At 40.1% G+C, this 19,022-nt stretch overlaps 1 protein-coding gene across 1 annotated transcript in view; it reads right to left on the minus strand.

Annotated features, from left to right (window-relative positions):
* Positions 1 to 19,022, minus strand: part of stpg2 (sperm-tail PG-rich repeat containing 2) — a 276,268-nt gene that overhangs the window by 246,650 nt on the left and 10,596 nt on the right. Inside the window, exon 2 of the mRNA XM_028803122.2 lies at positions 12,984 to 13,093. Coding sequence (XP_028658955.1) covers positions 12,984 to 13,093 — 110 coding nt within the window. The remainder of the gene's footprint in view (positions 1 to 12,983; positions 13,094 to 19,022) is intronic.

Consider the following 19,022-nt stretch of genomic DNA (forward strand, 5'->3'; position numbering starts at 1 on the left):
CTCTTCAGCTCAGATGCGCAGTGAAATCTCCTGGCTTAGAAAAATGATAGCCCGAATACCCGAACCGGCATTGTATGTGTTATGAATTAAACAGCAACAGACAAAAATATCGTATGCTAATGCATTTTTTTCATGGACATGGTACTTCATACAATTTTGACAGTGGCGCCATGTTGCCTTCAACCCATAGCCTTTTCACACCCCCGCCACCCGTTCTGTATCCTGATTGGCTGTTATGAACATGGGAAGCACTTGATGCAGTCAACGCATGCCCAAACCAGCCTGGTGTAATGCCATTGGCTAGCTTAACATGAGGCCTGTGTTTGTTGATTGGTTAAAAATATGCTGGCAGGTTATCTAAAAAAATCTTATCTTTAAATGTTTTGATTGGACCGAGAGCTGTAAAAACTTCGCCCAAAAGCATATTTAAAGATGGATTTTTGACCCCAAAGCCTCGGGCCTCCTCAATAACAAGAATTGGGTATGTTGTGGTATGCGCAGGTGTCCATCTCCTTATGACCGAGACCTAGCAGGCTGGCGGTGTCCGCCGCTACTAAGGTCAGAAAGGAGACACTAACACTTGTTTACAGCTAACAATTCTTCTGATCGAGCTGAAGAAGGCTGGCTGAGTCCGCCACTTTGCAAGGTTTTATCCGGCTACACTAACCATAGTCCGTGTGTCGCTGGGCCCGTCAAGCGTTCTCACTGGTCCATCGCGGCATCGGAGCTTGCCGCGCGGCAGCTCACCTGTGTCTGTGTGTCGCTGGGCCCGTCGAGTGTTCTCGCTGGTCCATCACGGCATCGCAGCTTGCTGCCCGACAGCTTACCCTGTGTCCATGTGTGACTGGGTGCGTCGAGCGTTCTCGCTGGTCCATCACGGCATCACAGCTTGCTGCCCGACAGCTTACCCTGTGTCCCTGTGTGGCTGGAGCAGTCGAGCGTTCTCACTGGTGGATCGCGGCATCAGAGCCTTAAACATTTTATTTTAGGTGTATCACCGGCTCACTGATGGGTTTGGACCTGGTTTGCAATTTGATTTGTGTTCTCATACATGTATGGAATTTTGCTTCAATAAAACTTGTTGTTTTTAAGACACTTTTGGTATCTTTTTTGAATCATTCAATAAAACTTGTTGTTTTAAGACACTTTAGTATCTACTACATTATGATTTACATATAAAGGACATGGTTTTACAAGGTGGGTGAGGTAACAGGGTGCCCATGGTGTGTTTGGGCTGTACAGCCAAGTTTCCTTGCCTGTGTAATAGATTCTCTCTAAAACTTTGTTGTACATTCACTCTGAAAGCTATTGTTTTAAAACACCTTGGTATCATCTACTATATGCCTTGCTTTATAAAGGGCATGGTTTTACACAGCAGGCAAGGTAACGGCATGCCCTGGGTGTGTTTGGGATGCACTGCTTTAAAACACCTTGGTATCATCTACTATATGCCTTGCTTTATAAATGGCATGGTTTTACACAGTGGGCGAGGTAACGGGATGCCCAAGGCATTTTTGGGATGCACTGCCAGGCTCCTTGGGTGTGTAATAGAGTCTCTCTAAAGTTTTCTTGTACATCCTCTTACAGGGTCTGTCACTCACGCTCTCTGTACTCTCTGTACACACACCCCCGGTGCTGTACAGAGAGTACAGAAGGCCGATGCCGGTCAAACAGCGCACCCCGACAACAGGCAGGGATCAGAGTGCAGGGGAAACGCCCCATTAACCAGGTGGCATACAGTGGGTGCCGGAAATGACAGGGGGGCGGGACACACATCTGTCAAAATTTTATGATGTATAATAGTGACACATTATACTACTGAAGATAAGTAAATGAATCAAGGTAAATACCATTCGATCTGGCTTAATTTTTGAGAGAACTGCTACTCGGCATCACTGGGATCGCACCAAGTGAGCATACATATTGGCACCGTTCCGGAGGCCCAGCTCAGCGTGCCTATTATGATCTGTTGGAGAACAATGCTGGGGACTTTGTCAAATTAAAATCTGAAGTACTCCTGCAATATGGCATCACTCCGGATCAGCAGGTGAGGGCCTGTCATGAGTGGACCTTCGACCCCAATCATCCAACGAGATCCCAGGGTTATGAAATCCAGGGTCGTGTGGGTCGTTGGTTGAAACTTGAAGTAAACACCAGTAAAGAAAACACGGAATTAGTGGCTTGTGATTTCCTAGTGCAAGCCCTACCTGAACATCTAGCTAGGCCAGGGGTAGGCAACGTCGGTCCTGGTGAGCCGCAGTAGGTGCAGGTTTTTGTTCCAACCCAGTTCCTTAACGAGAACTCAATTATTGCTGATGAAGCACATATTGCTTAAGTGACATTTTGATGCTTCATTTTAGTGGTCTCGCTTGTTAAGGTTCTCCAACCTTAATTGCTTATTTCAATCTTAAACTGCTGCATTCAGTGTTTTAATTGCTCCTTATTAGCAATAAGATGTAAAAGACAAAGCAGCCAGCAGTTCTCCAGCTAGCTTTTTTCCAATTACATCTGTGTGTGTTCATCATGCACTGTTTGATTTAATAAAACACTTAATAGAAAAATGTGACAGACTGAAAATGATCTGTTTTAGGCTTCATATCATTTGGATGATATCCTTGGAAAGGAAAAAAATCTACGATATAAGAGCCTTACATTGCACAGACTAACAAGCCATAAAATTAAATAAGGTCTGAGATTGGCAATGATTGGTTTCTAATTAAGCAATTGGGTTGGAATGAAAACCTGTAGCCACTGCGGCTCACCAGGACCGACGTTGCCAACCCCTGAGCTAGGCCAGTCTGGAGGCAGGAGTACAAATCAATGGATGGTATCATCTCAGCCATTGAACGTCACCTCCCATATCCAAAAAACAGCTTGGCACACTGAGCGTCATAAACTGCCCCAGGAATGAGTTGCCCATGAGCCCTCCTGACGTGAATCAGACCCTGCAGTACGAGCCAAGGAGAAGTCATCAAACCCACCTCATTGTTATAAATAAGGAGAGCCTGGACATACCATCCCCAACTGTCCCCACTTCAGTGAACCTATGGACTGCAGCTGGGCGAAGGGAGAGAGGTACTGTTTATTCACTAACCCTTTGTTGCTGCCCTGATATGACGTGGCAGTGGTGATTCCACTTAATGGAATCCAGCAGGAACATTTCTGTTGTTGCTCGCCATTATATGCTTTCGCGACGGTGGGAAAAGAGTATGATCAGTTTAACCTGTATCCACGGGGAAACCCACTGGTATAGGGCCAGCTGGTGTATCATTACTTATCCAAACATCACCAAGAAAACCAGAGCGGCGGTATTGTGCAACCCTCCCTACCCAGTGATCCTCAGGCGAGACTGGTCAGAAAGTATTAGTGGAAGCACAATCGCTACCTCTAAAAAAAACTCTAAGCCTGATCATTGAGGGGGAAAGTTGTTCCCATGCCACATTTACAAACAGTAGGAAGTCATATTAGTATCACCACCCAATGGGAAGAGAGAGACGTAACTGTGTCGCAATCTGATGACGTAATCCAGGCAGTGGACACAACAACTAGGGATATAACTCCACCCATTGAGGGCACATTAGACCCCCTGCAAGAATTACATTTTCAATTTAGGCAGACCCTGAGCTCCTTTAAACTGGAGCAATAGAACTATGATTTCTTAAAGTTTGCCTTGAATGATGTTTCTCTGATTGATGGACAAAAGACCAATTATTCCATGCCCTTGGGGCCGCACTTTGTTTTAAAAACTCATTTAATTTATCAGGGTGCAGAGCATGAGGGTAAGGTGAGGTCATTGTAGTTAGTCCCATGGACTTTCCGCACAAGTCTGTGAATAAGCTCATGCCCATCTTATGGGTGCCCATTTAGGCACAGAGAAGATTTTGGAACAAATTAAATTTCAATACTATTGAGCTGGGAATCAATGAGGAGGTCCTGCGTTTCTGTACCTCCTGTCCAGAGTGCCAGTTGCGTCAGATGGTTCCTGTCCCACTCATTGTTGTTCCATTCAAGGGCCTAGGTATTGATATTGTCGAATTCCTAGAACCCACTGCAAGAGGCCATAAATATATATCAGTGATTGTGGATTATGCTACCTAGAATCCATCCCTCTGAGAGTGGCTAATACAAAAAATATTGCACGGGAACTGGTTAGGGTCTTTGTGAGGGTCGGCATTCCTAAAAAAATCCTTATGGATCAAGGGGCTCCTTTTACTTTGGATACGTTCAGGGAAGTGGCAAAATTACTCCGTATAAAGCATTTAAGGACCTCCGTGTACCACCCCCAAACAGACGGCTTAGTTGAGCGGTTTAATCAGATGCTCAAACGGATGCTTCATAAGGCGGTCAGTGTAGATGGGAAAAACTGGTATCATTTACTTCTCCTTGTCTAGTTTGCTTACCGGGAGCCTCCTCAAACCTCCAGAGGCTCCTCTCCTTTTGGGTTATTCTATGAATGACAACCCAGAGGTCTCCTTGACATATTAAAAGACGGTTGGGAAGAGGTGGCCAATCCTTCCGTAAATATTTTGGAACACAGTATATCATCCAATTGCGTGAAAGATTTGGTAAAATCAGGCCCATACTAAAAGAAACGTGCTCAAGAAATGCAGGCTTATTATTATGATCAAGGAACAACCTTACAGGAGTTCTGACCAGGAGACTGGTTAATGGTTTTGTTCCCACATCCCAATCCAATTTGTTACATCATTGGCAGGGACCATATAAAATTAAAGAGAGGAAGAGCTTGGTCGACTATCTGGTTAAACAATCTAATAGATGACCCGCAGAGCGGATATATCATATCAATCTTCTGAAACCTTGGAAGGACACCTCATTCCCAGATAAACGCACTTGAGCTCTGAGCATTTTGCGACTAACTTCAGCTCTGTCAGTGGGGGGTGGGATAGCAGGCTGCTTGCTACTTATGCTGACTGACACATTTGCAAAGCAAAGACACTAATGGAGAGGTGTGAAGGAACTTAAGGTGGCCTGCGATTACGACTTTGTTCGTTGGCTTCAGGGATTCTAGTGTTAATGGCATCTGCAAAGGTAAACACCACGTTAGAACCCCAAGCGGTCACTGGCAGTCTCACATTTGGCTTGCACAGGGCACCAGGGACTTTCACACGTCTGATAGATAAATTGCTATGACCCCATCAGTCCTATAGTGCTGTCTGTCTTGATGACATAATAATCTATTCCGTCACCTGGGAGAATCATGTACAACAAGTGTGTGTGGTTCTTATGACACTAAATGAAGCTGGCCTTACGATTAATATAAAGAAATGTTTCTTTGAGTTAGCTGAGGCCAAATATTTAGGCTATTTGGTGGGTAGAGGTACTGTATGTCCTCAGTGTTCCAGACTTGCTGCCATTATTAACTGGCCCCGTCCAAAAACTAAGTGGCAAGTACAAGCTTTCTTAGAACTGGCGGGGTACTATCGCCGGTTCGTACCTCGTTTCTCTGAAAGAGCTGCCCCTTTAACTGATTTAACAAAGAAGTATGCTCCCAGCACAGTGGTATGAGATGAAAAAACAGAGGACGCATTTTGTGACTAGAAAAAGAGGCCCTCACTTCAGCATCTATTTTGATAACTAAAAATTTTCTTTACCTTTTATCTTACATACCAATGCTTTGGACACAGCCCCCAAAGTATTGGCGGTGTTGAACACCCCAAAATGTACCTGAGTCTGAAACTATTGGACCACAAGAAAAAGAATAAGAGGCCCTGGCAATCAAATGGGCTATTAACCAACTGAGGTACTACTTTCTGGGCCGTGAGTTTACCCCGGTGACGGACCATGCTCCTTTGCAATGGATGGCGCTGCATCGGGATTCCAACCCTCAGGTTACCAGGTGGTTTCTAGTCCTCCAGCCGTTTAGGTTCAAAGTAAAGCATCGCCGCAGGCCTTCTCCATGCCAACATCTGCCTTGTGTTTATGACCTCAAGGCAAGTACTGTCATGTACTTGGGGAACAGCTTACAGGCTTAGTTGATGACAATGTTAACCTGAGCCACCTGGGGGCAGTGTGCTCTAACAGTATCTCTTCTTCTTTCCCCTTTGTAGAAAGAAAGATTGACGGTCCCACATCCGTGACGTCTCTTCTGGGTACTGACCAACTATACCCGCCTCTTCCTCCCAGAAACCATAATAGCCAGAGATACTGCTATCTTGGGGCAAACTCAAACACCACACAGAAATAATCCACGAAACAGTGCTATTCCATGCATTTTCTTTTGCACCTTTTGCACACATTTGCCTTCAGGTGCCCAAGATCCTTTGTGAGAATCTTGTGTGTTTTCTCTTATAATTGGTTGTCATGAATCCCTAAATGGATATACAAATTATTGGATTCAGCTTGTTCCCCATCCCCCTTTTCCACCTCCTCCTTCTTGTTTTTGATGATTTACCACTTACCCCTATCTACTTTGATGGGCTTTGATTTCCCCCTGCCCCTACTATTGACTCCTATAATAGATCAGATATATGATCAAACCAGTCTATTTCTAGTAGTCTCTCTGAGACAGACATATTATATTATACAGTAATCCCTCCTCCATCGCGGGGGTTGCGTTCCAGAGCCACCCACGAAATAAGAAAATCCGCGAAGTAGAAACCATATGTTTATATGGTTATTTTTATATTGTCATGCTTGGGTCACAGATTTGCGCAGAAACACAGGAGGTTGTAGAGAGACAGGAACGTTATTCAAACACTGCAAACAAACATTTGTCTCTTTTTCAAAAGTTTAAACTGTGCTCCATGACAAGACAGAGATGACAGTTCCGTCTCACAATTAAAAGAATGCAAACATATCTTCCTTTTCAAAGGAGTCAGGAGCAGAGACTGTCATAAAGGCAGAGGAAAATCAATAGGGCTGTTTGGCTTTTAAGTATGCGAAGCACCGCAGCACAAAGCTGTTGAAGGCGGCAGCTCACACCCCCTCCGTCAAGAGCACAGAAAGAGAGAGAGAGACAGAGAAAAACAAGCAAGCAAAAATCAATACGTGCCCTTCGAGCTTTTAAGTATGCGAAGCACGGTGCAGCATGTCGTTTCAGGAAGCAGCTGCACAAAAGATAGCAACGTGAAGATAATCTTTCAGCATTTTTAGACTAGCGTCCGTATCGTCTAGGTGTGCGAACAGCCTCCCTGCTCAATCCCCCTACGTCAGGATCAGAGAAAGTCAGCGCAAGAGAAAGAGAAATGTAAGCTGGGTAGCTTCTCAGCCATCTGCCAATAGCATCCCTTGTATGAAATCAACTGGGCAAACCAACTGAGGAAGCATGTACCAGAAATTAAAAGACCCATTGTCCGCAGAAACCCGCGAAGCAGCGAAAAATCCGCGATATATATTTAAATATGCTTACATATAAAATCCGCGATGGAGTGAAGCCGCGAAAGGCGAAGCGCAATATAGCGAGGGATTACTGTATTATATTATATTATATATATTACATCTGAAAACAAACTGGGTAGGGACAATTAGAAGGCTCATTGAGTGTCACATTTCTGAACCAACCCAATGCCTCATTAAGGCAGTGCTTAAAGTAGGGGCAAAGCTTTTGAACGGCAAATATGAATGGTACTCTTGTTAATCTAGTCCAACAAAGAGTATGCTTATGATTACAATGAACAGTCTACCATTGAAAAGTCTCCTAGAACAGCCCCCTATTAAACATTTGTTTGTTGCAAATGCAGAGGACACATTCCACCTGTTGAAAATAAACATAACATGTTGCAAGGGAAAAGTGCTGTGTGTGCTCTCTGTTGTTCAAATATGATGATAGTGTCAGGTTGAAAGAATTGCCAGCTATGTCTAAGAAAAAAGTAAATGATGTGTCACAACCTGTCATAAGGAGGTGGAAAGACCTGCCATTAAGAGAGATGATAAAGAAAAGCCACAGGAGGTGCATGTTTCAATACTCAAAACGCTAAATTTGTCTAATAACACCAGTAGAAGGTTGCACAGCATCCACCTTCTCACTGCACGTCTAAACGAACAACTAAAGTAAGTTAACATTATCGTCTAATTAGAAATGCATGCAAACATTCATTGCCAGAATGTAGCCAATTGATATCATTAACCAGCAGTGGAAATTTCAGCACATGTGGTTAAAGACCTTTTCTATGACAATGCCCAAAAAAGTTGCAAAATAAAGTAGGGGCCACATCGACAATGTGCAAGAGGCAATGCCTATTATCAGCAACCTAACAAAAGACAATGAAGCTTGTCTAATCAGGGTGGATTATCCTGTGAATTACTGATTGCAGTTGTTTTGCAACAAGTTTACCTGATAGATCATCTATTAGATGGGGTGATAGTGAAACAATCTTTTGAGTTCTTGTCCTTTTTAACAGTAGGAGCAATTACCTCTAGAGACAAGCCATCAGAGTGCAATAAATTCATTGCATCAAGGGCCCCTTTCTGATTGGAGGGTGAAATTGGTAAATCTAGTACTAGGTTCTCAAAAAAGAAGTGAAATCTGCATAAGGTTTAGAGCTTTCAAGAAAAAGCATAAAATATATTTTGTGACAACAGTTATTAATTTGTAGGGGATTAAAGCTGGCAAATTATGCTTTATTTTTTAATAGCTAAAATGGACACAAATCACATCTGCACAATTTTAATGCCAGTAATTTACTAAGTTTAACACTAGATATACAGTATTTGAGAGTACAATGTATCTCAACCTCACCCTTGTCAAGACTTTATTTCAGATATGAGCATGAAAATCTTCTATTCGTGATCAGGATCTAATATACAAGCATGTGATTCTTCCAGAGTCAAGATATGCTATTTTTTTGTGTATGATTTTCAGCAAATGCTTTTGTGAACAAATGACACCCTTCAAAATCAGCCATATATATGCAGGATCACTCCATTATGACTGCAAGCCATCTAACATGACTGAAAATTTACCACAAAACTCAAAGCTGAGGAACAGTGATGTGTTAAATCATCATCATGGAGCATGGGTACACTCTTAAAAATACCCGCTCTTTAATGTCATGTTATGGTTCTTTACTGGCAGAGCAGTTCCGTGTAGTACTATTGCTTGACAAAGCACCATTTCATTATGGAAGGGTTCTTTGCATATGAAGTTGGTTCTTTGTGCTTTGAAAAAGTTCCTAATATGCAGAAATAAACAAAATCTTTAATATACAGCAGGCTACTTAGCAGGACACAAGCAGATTAAGAAAACCTGAAGTGAGAAATTTAAAATTATTATTAAAACTTTGACCATAGAGGCTCAATGATCAGTGAGTAAGGCTAATTCTGATTTTGACTCACACAACAGAAATGCTAAATTGGGAGACTAATTATAGAATGTAATGTAAAAGATGGTAGGGTAATGAAGGATGAAAGTCTTAGTTGAAGGGTATAGCAGATGGAATGAGACATACATTTAAAACCAGACCAAACTGAGCAGTGATCCAGCTGAATAAGAGACTTGCTGTTGGAGCATGGGCAGAAGCTTTTTTGAGTATTATATTTATGTACATGCCCACAACAAAGTCATAATCGTTTAAGGGGAGAATTTGATGACAATATAAGGAAGGGAGGACAATTAATAGGATATGGAACAATATATAGAGCAGAAGATAGTTTTCTTTTAACAAGACCAATAATAAATAACAAAACCAGATGCACTTATCACAAATAACTCTTAAAATATTCAAGTACCACCTACTGCTTCATGCAGTATGCTGCAAAACAGAATCTCCCCACCCTGTTTCCTGCAGCCATCAAGCCTGATGAAACAACAGGTCTTATTACAGTCTGTGTGTATCTCCAGTCTGGAGCTTAGTCTCCTGCAATAAAGTCAAATCAGTCCTCACTAACAGTTTGAGCATGCTGACTCTCTTTATGTTCACTTCAAAGCCACCGACATTCAAACATGACACATTAAGGTTAATCATAGAGGTAAGACTGAAACATTGAAAAACAGGGCTAACAGAATGAGAACTACATGAAGCCAATGGCGGCCCACCCAATAGAGAACCAGGCAAAAATGACTAAATGAATACAAAAGCATAGATATACAAACAGGCAAACCCACCAACCCTAAACTAATCAACAGCCCCACAACCAATCCCAGGTCCCTCCCCAAACCTATTCAGTGCAAAACAATAAAAATAAAAAAAATAAATAAAAAAATTATGCCCCATCATGCAAACTCAGGAACTATTTCTGGTGGTAACCTTTTCAACATCACTGCCTTCAAAATTTTCTTTAAGGCCAGTAATAGTGATGCAACATGATGCGCCAATGATTAAAATTTAGCATTGTAACAAGTAATTATGTTTACCAAGTTCCTTAATATATTTTTATTGCACTCTGTAACAACCAGCAATGGCAATTGAACATGGCACCACTCATAAAAAAAAACTGTGACAGCAAAGGCACAATTATTTTTTTTATTTTTTTTGTGATCTTTCTTTTTTTGGAGCAAAATGTATACACAAAAAACAGAACCCAATTAACAACGAAACAGTGTAACTCAACAGTGCCCTGCAACCACCGCCAAAACTCCACCTCCCCTGCCTTCTCTCATACCACCCAATCCTATTAGTACCACAATCAGAGCCTAGGAAAAAATAAAAACAGAATGATGTATAGATAAAGTAAAAAAAAATAAAAAATAAGGAAATAGGGAACTAACCACACAACCCATCTAATTTATAATTTGTGTTTTTTCTTTAATATCTTGTAAAACACATTGAGCTACATGTGCTGTGAGAAAATTTGCTATAGATATAAATGTTGTTGTTGTTTTACTTGTTGTTAGTGTACATTAATACATGAATACCCAACACCTCACGAAAAATGTTATTCACAAATGAGTGAAAGCAATATGGGTGTTGGCCAAAGCAAATGGCCCCGTGACCCTGTAGTTAGGATATAGCGGTTTTGATAATGGATGGATGGAAAGAAAATGGCATTATGTAATATTTGTAATTTCCATTCATAGTAATGAATGCTGTCTTCCACTTACTATCTTCTTTTATACATATCAAATTATATGCATTTAATAAATCTGGCTTATAAAAATAGTAGACCCTGAAACCTGACATAGTAGCAAAGAGAGGGGAACTAACTCTCTTCTCTCTCCTAACTTCCATTGACTTTACCCTTTTTAAAATATTTGCTATATTAATACTGTACTTATGTGCCTGAATATCTGAAACATGTTCAATTATTTGGTTGAACATATGACCATACAAAACCACAGGCAGATTACTAATTTCTTTTTGTTTTCTGCCTTAAATACATTTCATATTTGACACCTCTGCTCCATTTTAGGATCCCTGTCCTTTGTGGTTTCGACATTTTGTACTGACTGCATTAGGCAGCATTGGAGACAGAAATGGAATTAGAAGATGATGATAAAATAAACTAAAGTTTAGAGATGGGACAGTAAAATTGAGCAACAGAGCCTAGATTATGAGAAAAGAGAGAGTGAATACCAAGATTTTTCACATAAACTGGGCCAAAACAGAAGTTTAAAATTGTTGTCAAATGACATAAAAATGTTCTTAATCAGAATTCAAGTTAAGATTTAAGGAAAATAATGGGCAGCACGGTTGTGCAGTGGTAGTGCTGCTGCCTTGCAGTAAGGAGACCTGGGTTCACTTCCCGGGTCCTCCCTGCATGAAGTTTGCATGTTCTCCCAGTCTCAACATGGGTTTCCTCCGGGTGCTCCGGTTTCTTCCCACAGTCCAAAGATATGCAGGTTAGGTTCATTGGCGATCCTAAATTGTGCTTGCTGTGTGTGTGTGCCCTGCGGTGGGGTTCCTGTCTTCCACCCTCTATTGGCTGGGATTGGCTCCAGGTGACCCTGTGTTAGAATATAGCAGGTTGGATAATGAATGGATGGAAAATAATGCTAAGCTTTTTATTTGAATCCACGAACTTGGACACATTAGGAAGTATATGATGCTAACCTATATACATATGACTCAATGAAGTCACGCACTGAAAATTTCTTGTTGACCTCGTCTTGTAATAGAAACAACTAAAATCACAAATTGGCAGCATCCATAATAAACAATAATAAACAAAACAAATTAAACATAAACAAAATGGTACAACAGGAGAAAGTAATTAGTTTTTAACATAGTAAAAGCACTTCACATCCAGCAATAAATGTATTAATAAACTATTCATTGACCTCAAATAATATCTCAGATATTTTAGAGGCCGAGGAACAGCTATAAAAATTAAAAACAAAAGCCAGATCATGACAGAACCAAGTTAGATGTGAGACACTGGTTCCTTTGTAATTTACATCTGACTGTTAAATGGCAGCTTGTTAAGAAAACAAGACTACACTGCACACTTCAAAAAGTCAAGTGGGGCAGATTAACAAAATGATCATTGCTATAGAAAATAAACGTGCTGTCTATTCATCCATTCATTTTTAAATCTTTTTATTTTAATTTGTAGTCTCATGGTGGCAGAACCTATTCTTTTAGCACATTGTGAAATGAAGTAACCAGTGCTTCCATTTAGAAACATCAACTTCAACTCATACAGGGACAATTTAAAGTCACCAATTGACTTAACATCCATGTGTATTGGATGTCAGAGGGAAAAACAATAACCCTACATGAAAATCAATACAGCTACAAAGAGAATGTGGAACACCAAGCTGGGATCCTAACCCAGCCCCGTAAACATCTAAATCAGATCCAAGTGTAACTTCAAATTATTCTGGACTATGCATTTGCAGGATAGCATTTGGAAAGATGATTCAGAGTTTATAAACAGTCATTTTAAACTCCTAGTCTGTTCAATAATGAGTTCATTATATTATATTATACTATATTATATTAACTATAAGTTTATTATAGGAAATTCATGCACAAGAATAAGACAGAATTTTTTCTATGAATCTTGAAGGGAACCGTCCACACAATTAGCCTACAAATGTATATTTTCTACAGTATTCTATAAACATACAGGCAAACACATTATACCTTTTGCAATGTGTCATTGTATTGACCTGGTCCAGGAGCAGCACCAACATCCTTTGAAATATCAAAAACAGTAATCCTACTTGACATTGACAGAAATGGAGCATTGTATCCTGCAAATATATATATACAAAAAACATGTAAGAGTAGGTTTAAAATAAATGAGCAATACAAAAGCAATTTTATTCTACACAGGATGCATTTGCTAATTAATTTCTCTATATATGGTATAGTGAATTATAAGGTAAAAATAAACTTGTCATGTATGTTTTGTATAATCTCTACTTCTGTACACCACATTTTATTTTTATTTTATTTATAGGAGATAAGGAAACATCTAGAATTTATATAGTTCATCAACCACCTGAGCTGTGATATATGTTCTAAAGTTCAAGTTTATATAGTTTACATTGTGTCAACAGATATTAAATTACACACTAACTTGTTTATTTTAGAAATCATAGACAAAAAATCATCATAGGTTTCAGAGACTAAGAGACAACAAAACAAAAAAATGCTGTTTCAAAATGCAAGTTAAAAATGGATTCTGTATGCCCTGCAGCAGACTAGAGTCTCATCTTTGGATGATTCCTGGATGCTGCCTGGATATCTAGTGGTCCTTATGACACTGTAATGCATAAATCAAGTTAGGAAAAGGCATTGAAAACAGGATTGATATTAAACTTTAATACAGCTGCCCAGTGTGCTATGATATAAACAGGCTATTAAGGCAAAAGAAGCTTTATTTATTATCATTTGTCTAACACCTTTATCCAAGGTGCCTTACAACATTTGAGAGATTTGATTGGTTACATTCCTTTCGTAAATATTCATCCCAATTTTTTAGTTCTTGCTTTTAATCAATAAATTGCATTACTCTGTCTCTTAAAAGAAGTGTATGTTGGTTACCCTGATATATGTCTAACAGCAAGGAAACAGCAAGATAAGAAAAAAAATGGTAGCCTTACTGAAATATCTGATTAACTATTTGCATCGGCAAAAACAAAGCCAATAACTAATACATTGCTTGATTCACACTAATCGATACATACTTACATCTTCCTAATTTTCTTGCAATGCACATACATACTCATACTCAGTCATGATGGATCAATTTAGAATCACTACTCAATCTAATCCATACAAGGAAAAAATGAGTATTTGGGGAGAAAGTTTCTGCAAATACAGAGAAAATGTAAAAACTCCTAACAAAGTTTGAAGAAGATAGTTTTAGATAAGGGAGAGATATTTGGGTGGCTTAGTTGTAGCGCTGCTGACTCCCAGTAAAGTGAGCAGGGTTCACAGCCTCTGTCCTCACTTTATGTTGTTTGCATGTTTCCCTGTGTCTGTGCAAGTTTCTTCTATAGGAGCTCCACTTTCCTCCCACAGTCCAAAGACATTCAGGTTAGGTGGCTTGGCAATGCTAAATTGGCCTTGGTGAGTATGTTCATACTACAATTGACTGGTGCCCTGTCCAAGGTTTATTCCTGCCCTGCACCCTATGTTTGCTAAGATAGGCTTCTGCCCGCCATGATTCTGCTCAGAATTAAGTGGACTTAAACAAATGGTATCATTTAATCTGAAGACATCATTTTTGTTCAAAAAGATGTAGAGAACGTTTTTAGAAAATCAAAAAGAAATGAAAGTCCTGGACCAGACCACCCTAGTGGAAGACTCTTCAAATATTGCGCAGAGCATCTTTGTTTCATTTTTTACTCCATTTTAGGTCGTCATTAGAACAGCAGAAGGTTTTGAAGCTATGGAAATTGGCTACGAAATTCCAATAGTTATGAACAAAACCTCAAAAACCTTAAATGACTTTAGACTTGAGATTCTGATATCATTTGAAAAACTTAAGAAGAGGAAGCAAACTGAGAAAACTCAGGCTTATTACAACCATTTCAGTTTGCCTACCATATAGAGGTATAGAGAACATCATTGTCATTTTGCTTCATTTGTTATAACCACTTTAGGGGCCCTAATAATGTTCCTGTTTGTAGACTACTCATCAGCTTTTAATACTACACAGCCCCACCTTCTTGCAGAAATACTCATTAAAGATAGTAGTTTGGATTTTAGTTTGGTGTGGTGACTGATTAAATTTTTGACAGCCAGAACTCAGAGTGAAAGTCAGTTGTTGTCTGTCTGACAAGCTGTCCTAATTCACAATATCCCCTCAGGGATGTGTTTTTTCACCTCTTTTGTACATTCTCTGCACTAATTCTTATCACAGTAAATTTGAAAATGGATTCATGTTTTCTGATGACTCAGTAATAATATTTCTGCTTAATGAGAATGAAACCAGTCATTGTCCAGTTGTAGATTATTTTTATTAACTGGTGTGATTAATTTTTTTCTATTCCTAAACATTACAAAAACTAAAGAACAAATAATCCAATTTAGAATATACACAATTTACCAAGAAAAAATAACCATCAAAGACTAGGTAGTGAAGATTGTTGACAGTTATAATAACTGAGACAATCACAGACTTTTAATGAAAAAACAGAAGCCGTCTGCAGAAAGGAACACCAGAATTTTTACTGTTCAAGGAAACCAAGTCTTTTAGTATGAGTCCCATCATTATGTCAATTTTTTATAAATCTTGCATTGAGTCATCTTTACTTATGTTCTGTTGGCCTGGTTTGGAGTCTTAATGTCAGCAACAGAACCCAAATAAATCAAATTTTACGATGGAGTAGTAAAACAACAAAGTCTCAACTATCAAATTTGGCAGACCTGTTCAATAAGCAAGTTTTACAAAAAAGTAGCTCCATTCTCTCAGACAAGATTCAAATGTTTCATTCTCAATTCCAGTTGTTGCCATCAGGTCACAGGTTCAAGGTTCCAAGGATTTAAAGCAATCGGTTCAAATACTCCTCCATCCCAGCTGCTATTAATCCTCTAAACAAGTTCAACTTTAAACATCTACAGGCTTAAATCATGGGATGAACAGCCATCATTTACATTAATCATTAGACAAGTCTAAATGTTGGTTTAATTTTATGCATAATAAGGTGGATCTAATGTTTCACCATAAGTATTATAGTCACTACAATATAATACTATATATATTTTTACTAAGTTTGTTTGATGGCTGTGTTCTTTGTGATTTGTGATATATCAAAGTCTCTCTGTAAAACCTGCCGACAAACCAAATTTCCCCCTTTGGACAATACAACTGAATAAAATTGAACAGACAGTGGCAGGGTCAAAATTCAAAACCAGTGTCCATCTATAATGAACTCATCTGTAATATAATTTTCTTCATGTATCATATCTTTTAATTATTTTTAACAATATTGTTATTAAAAACAACATCCATTATCAGGCATTGTGAACCAGCAGCATTGCTATGAGCGATGTGACTACAGGCAGTCCCTGGGTTACGTACAAGATAGGAACTGTAGGTTTGTACTTAAGTTGAATTTGTATGTAAGTCAGAACAGGTATATTATTTTAATAAATGCTATTGTTGACCGACTGTAACCAAGTGCTCTGCCAATGAATGATGGAGTTTCACCTCTCTCTGACCTTTTTATTATTTCTACTTTATTTTCAAAGGTGATGGTTTTTCTCTTCTTTACTGTATCACCAGCACTTGCATCACATTTGTGTTTCAGAGAAATTCTTGAAGGGTGAAGACAAATGGTTAAGATGAGCTCTTCTTCACAGCACTGTACCGCTATCACAGCAGGCAGGCATCCCTCGTCAGCACGTCTGGTGTATTGACAAGAGACAACTTCCTGCTATGTACGTAACAGTACAAGCAGGCTTGCTATTGAGAATGAATGGGAGTAGCGAGGGGCGGTTCACCACCCACCCACCACACAGTCACCTCCACTACAGTATGCTGCCTACAGAGTGCGTCCGCCCACCAAGAACAAACACGGTGCGACCAAAAGCGTGTAGTGAATCGCCCACCACCGCCCCCATTCAACAGGCAGCCACCCGAAGCACACTACAATGCTACCCCCCCGCCGCCCCGTTTACCCTCAGTGGCCTCTGTTCAGCCACAACCGGGTCACCGCTTACAGCATTACCAGACATCCACCAAAAACGATTCGGGGGTAGCTGTGTGTAGTGGGCAGGCAGTGAAATGCCCTACACCGCTCCATCCAGCCTGCGTCAAGTCAGGAGCAGTAGCTGTAGCGGCGTAGTGGGCGGACAGCAAACCGCCCCATTAAGCCTTCATCCTGCACACGAGCGATAGCTGTGGCCCCAGTGACTATGGACCACGGGTCACCACTTGCTTGCCGTCGGGAGTTCCCGAGGGACACAGGGACAGTACACTGCGTGAGCAGCAAAATCGCAGCCCTCCAGCCACTACTTGCAGCGTCCTCCGACCAAAGATGACGGAGCGGCAGTTAATGAGGCGCATGCGTCAGAGCTGCGGCCTCGTTCGTAAGTCGTAGGTTGGATGTCCGTAACCTGGGGACTACCTGTATACTTTTTCTTTATAAAAAATGGCAACACACATTATCAAAGCATTAGAAAGAAATAAACTAAACAAATCTTCATTGCTGAATTGCTAATGATGTTAAGAATTAAAGCAGAGTATCTTGGCCTTGTTATTTTGCAAATCTGATGGTCACTTCCTATTTTGAACTACAAATATATAATCCTGGAAGTCTTATGTCTGTGGCAGCCACTGGCCCAGCTGACCTTCACTTCATTCAGAGAAATACAAAAAGATAAAAATAAAGGTGAACTAGGAACATAAACACTGGGCACTAATGGACTGAAAAAATGCTTTTTCTGAAGATTATTGGCTTCTTCTCATTCATGCTAAAGAAAAGGTTATGATATAGCAAAAACCCAAGGCGGCCACAGATTCATACAGGCAGCAGTCAATGACGTAGACTGGTGATGTAATGGTGTAAAGTGTCTTTTCACAGAATACAATGGGCCTCTTGATACATGAAAAGACTTATTTCTCTTACACTCTAATTCTCCCAACCCTACAGCCCCCCTTGCAACTGTATAGGTCTAGCTTTCAATAATGGCATCTAACCCATATGTGCATCCAAACTGCACCCAAAATTCAGCCCACGAGTAAGAGTTTATTGAAATGGCATCTGGAATGGACCCGCTGAATAGGAACAAGTACCAGTGCCCAATGTCAAACATTTGCACACTCGTATTGTATTTAGATACTAACTGACAGACACCGCAAAGTCAGTCATTATACTACTTTTAAGTAACAGGTGCATGTTAATTTAAGTTGACCATACTACAAAACTCTGTTGTAAGATGGAAAATAAAGGTTCCTCAGAGTTCTGCACATGTTGTAGGACAAAGTGGGCAATGCCCATTCTCCTAGGCCAGGGGTACTCAAAGTTTTTGAATGCCGGTCCACATTCAGTTAGCCACCAACCATCTGGGTCCGCTATAGCCAGGTTTACCGTGTAGGTCTATAGGACTGTAGGTGTAGGTCTGTAGGAGGCTAGTAATAGATTCAACGCAAATGATAAAATTTTTACAGAAGACCAAGACATGCACAAAACATGGAAAACAATTCAAAAAAGTCACATGACTACTTGCAATTAACACACCAATTACAACAGTTAGTACGTAAATGATTGTCACTCAGTGTGAAGTGTGGAACTGTTGTTTCGATTTCATAATGGCAGCATAGTTCGGTGAGTAACCAGTCAGTGCAATTCTTATTGCATTCCTGAGGTTCTGGTCGGTAAATACACTTCTATGTTTCGTCTTGATAGTGTTCATAGTGGAGAACGCACACTCACAAGAATATGTTGAACCAAACATAGTGAGCACAGAAATCGCCAGTTTCTTTGCAGTAGGATACTGAGAATCTGGAACAAACTTTGACCAAAAAATTGTTATGCCGACTTCATTCAATTTTGCTTTCAAAACGTGAGAAGCTTGCAAATCAGCTGCTTCCATTTGCAACAGTGACAGGTTTGAGTCGATTCACCGTCAGGCTGGACAATAAAAGGATCAGCAACAAACAAAAACACAGGCTTCAGTTTTCTGAAATCCTTAAAACGTTCATTAAACTCGACCTTCAAATGATGT

The sequence above is a fragment of the Erpetoichthys calabaricus genome, chromosome 5 (genome assembly GCF_900747795.2).
Source record: "Erpetoichthys calabaricus chromosome 5, fErpCal1.3, whole genome shotgun sequence".
Classification (NCBI taxonomy): Eukaryota; Metazoa; Chordata; class Cladistia; order Polypteriformes; family Polypteridae; genus Erpetoichthys; species Erpetoichthys calabaricus.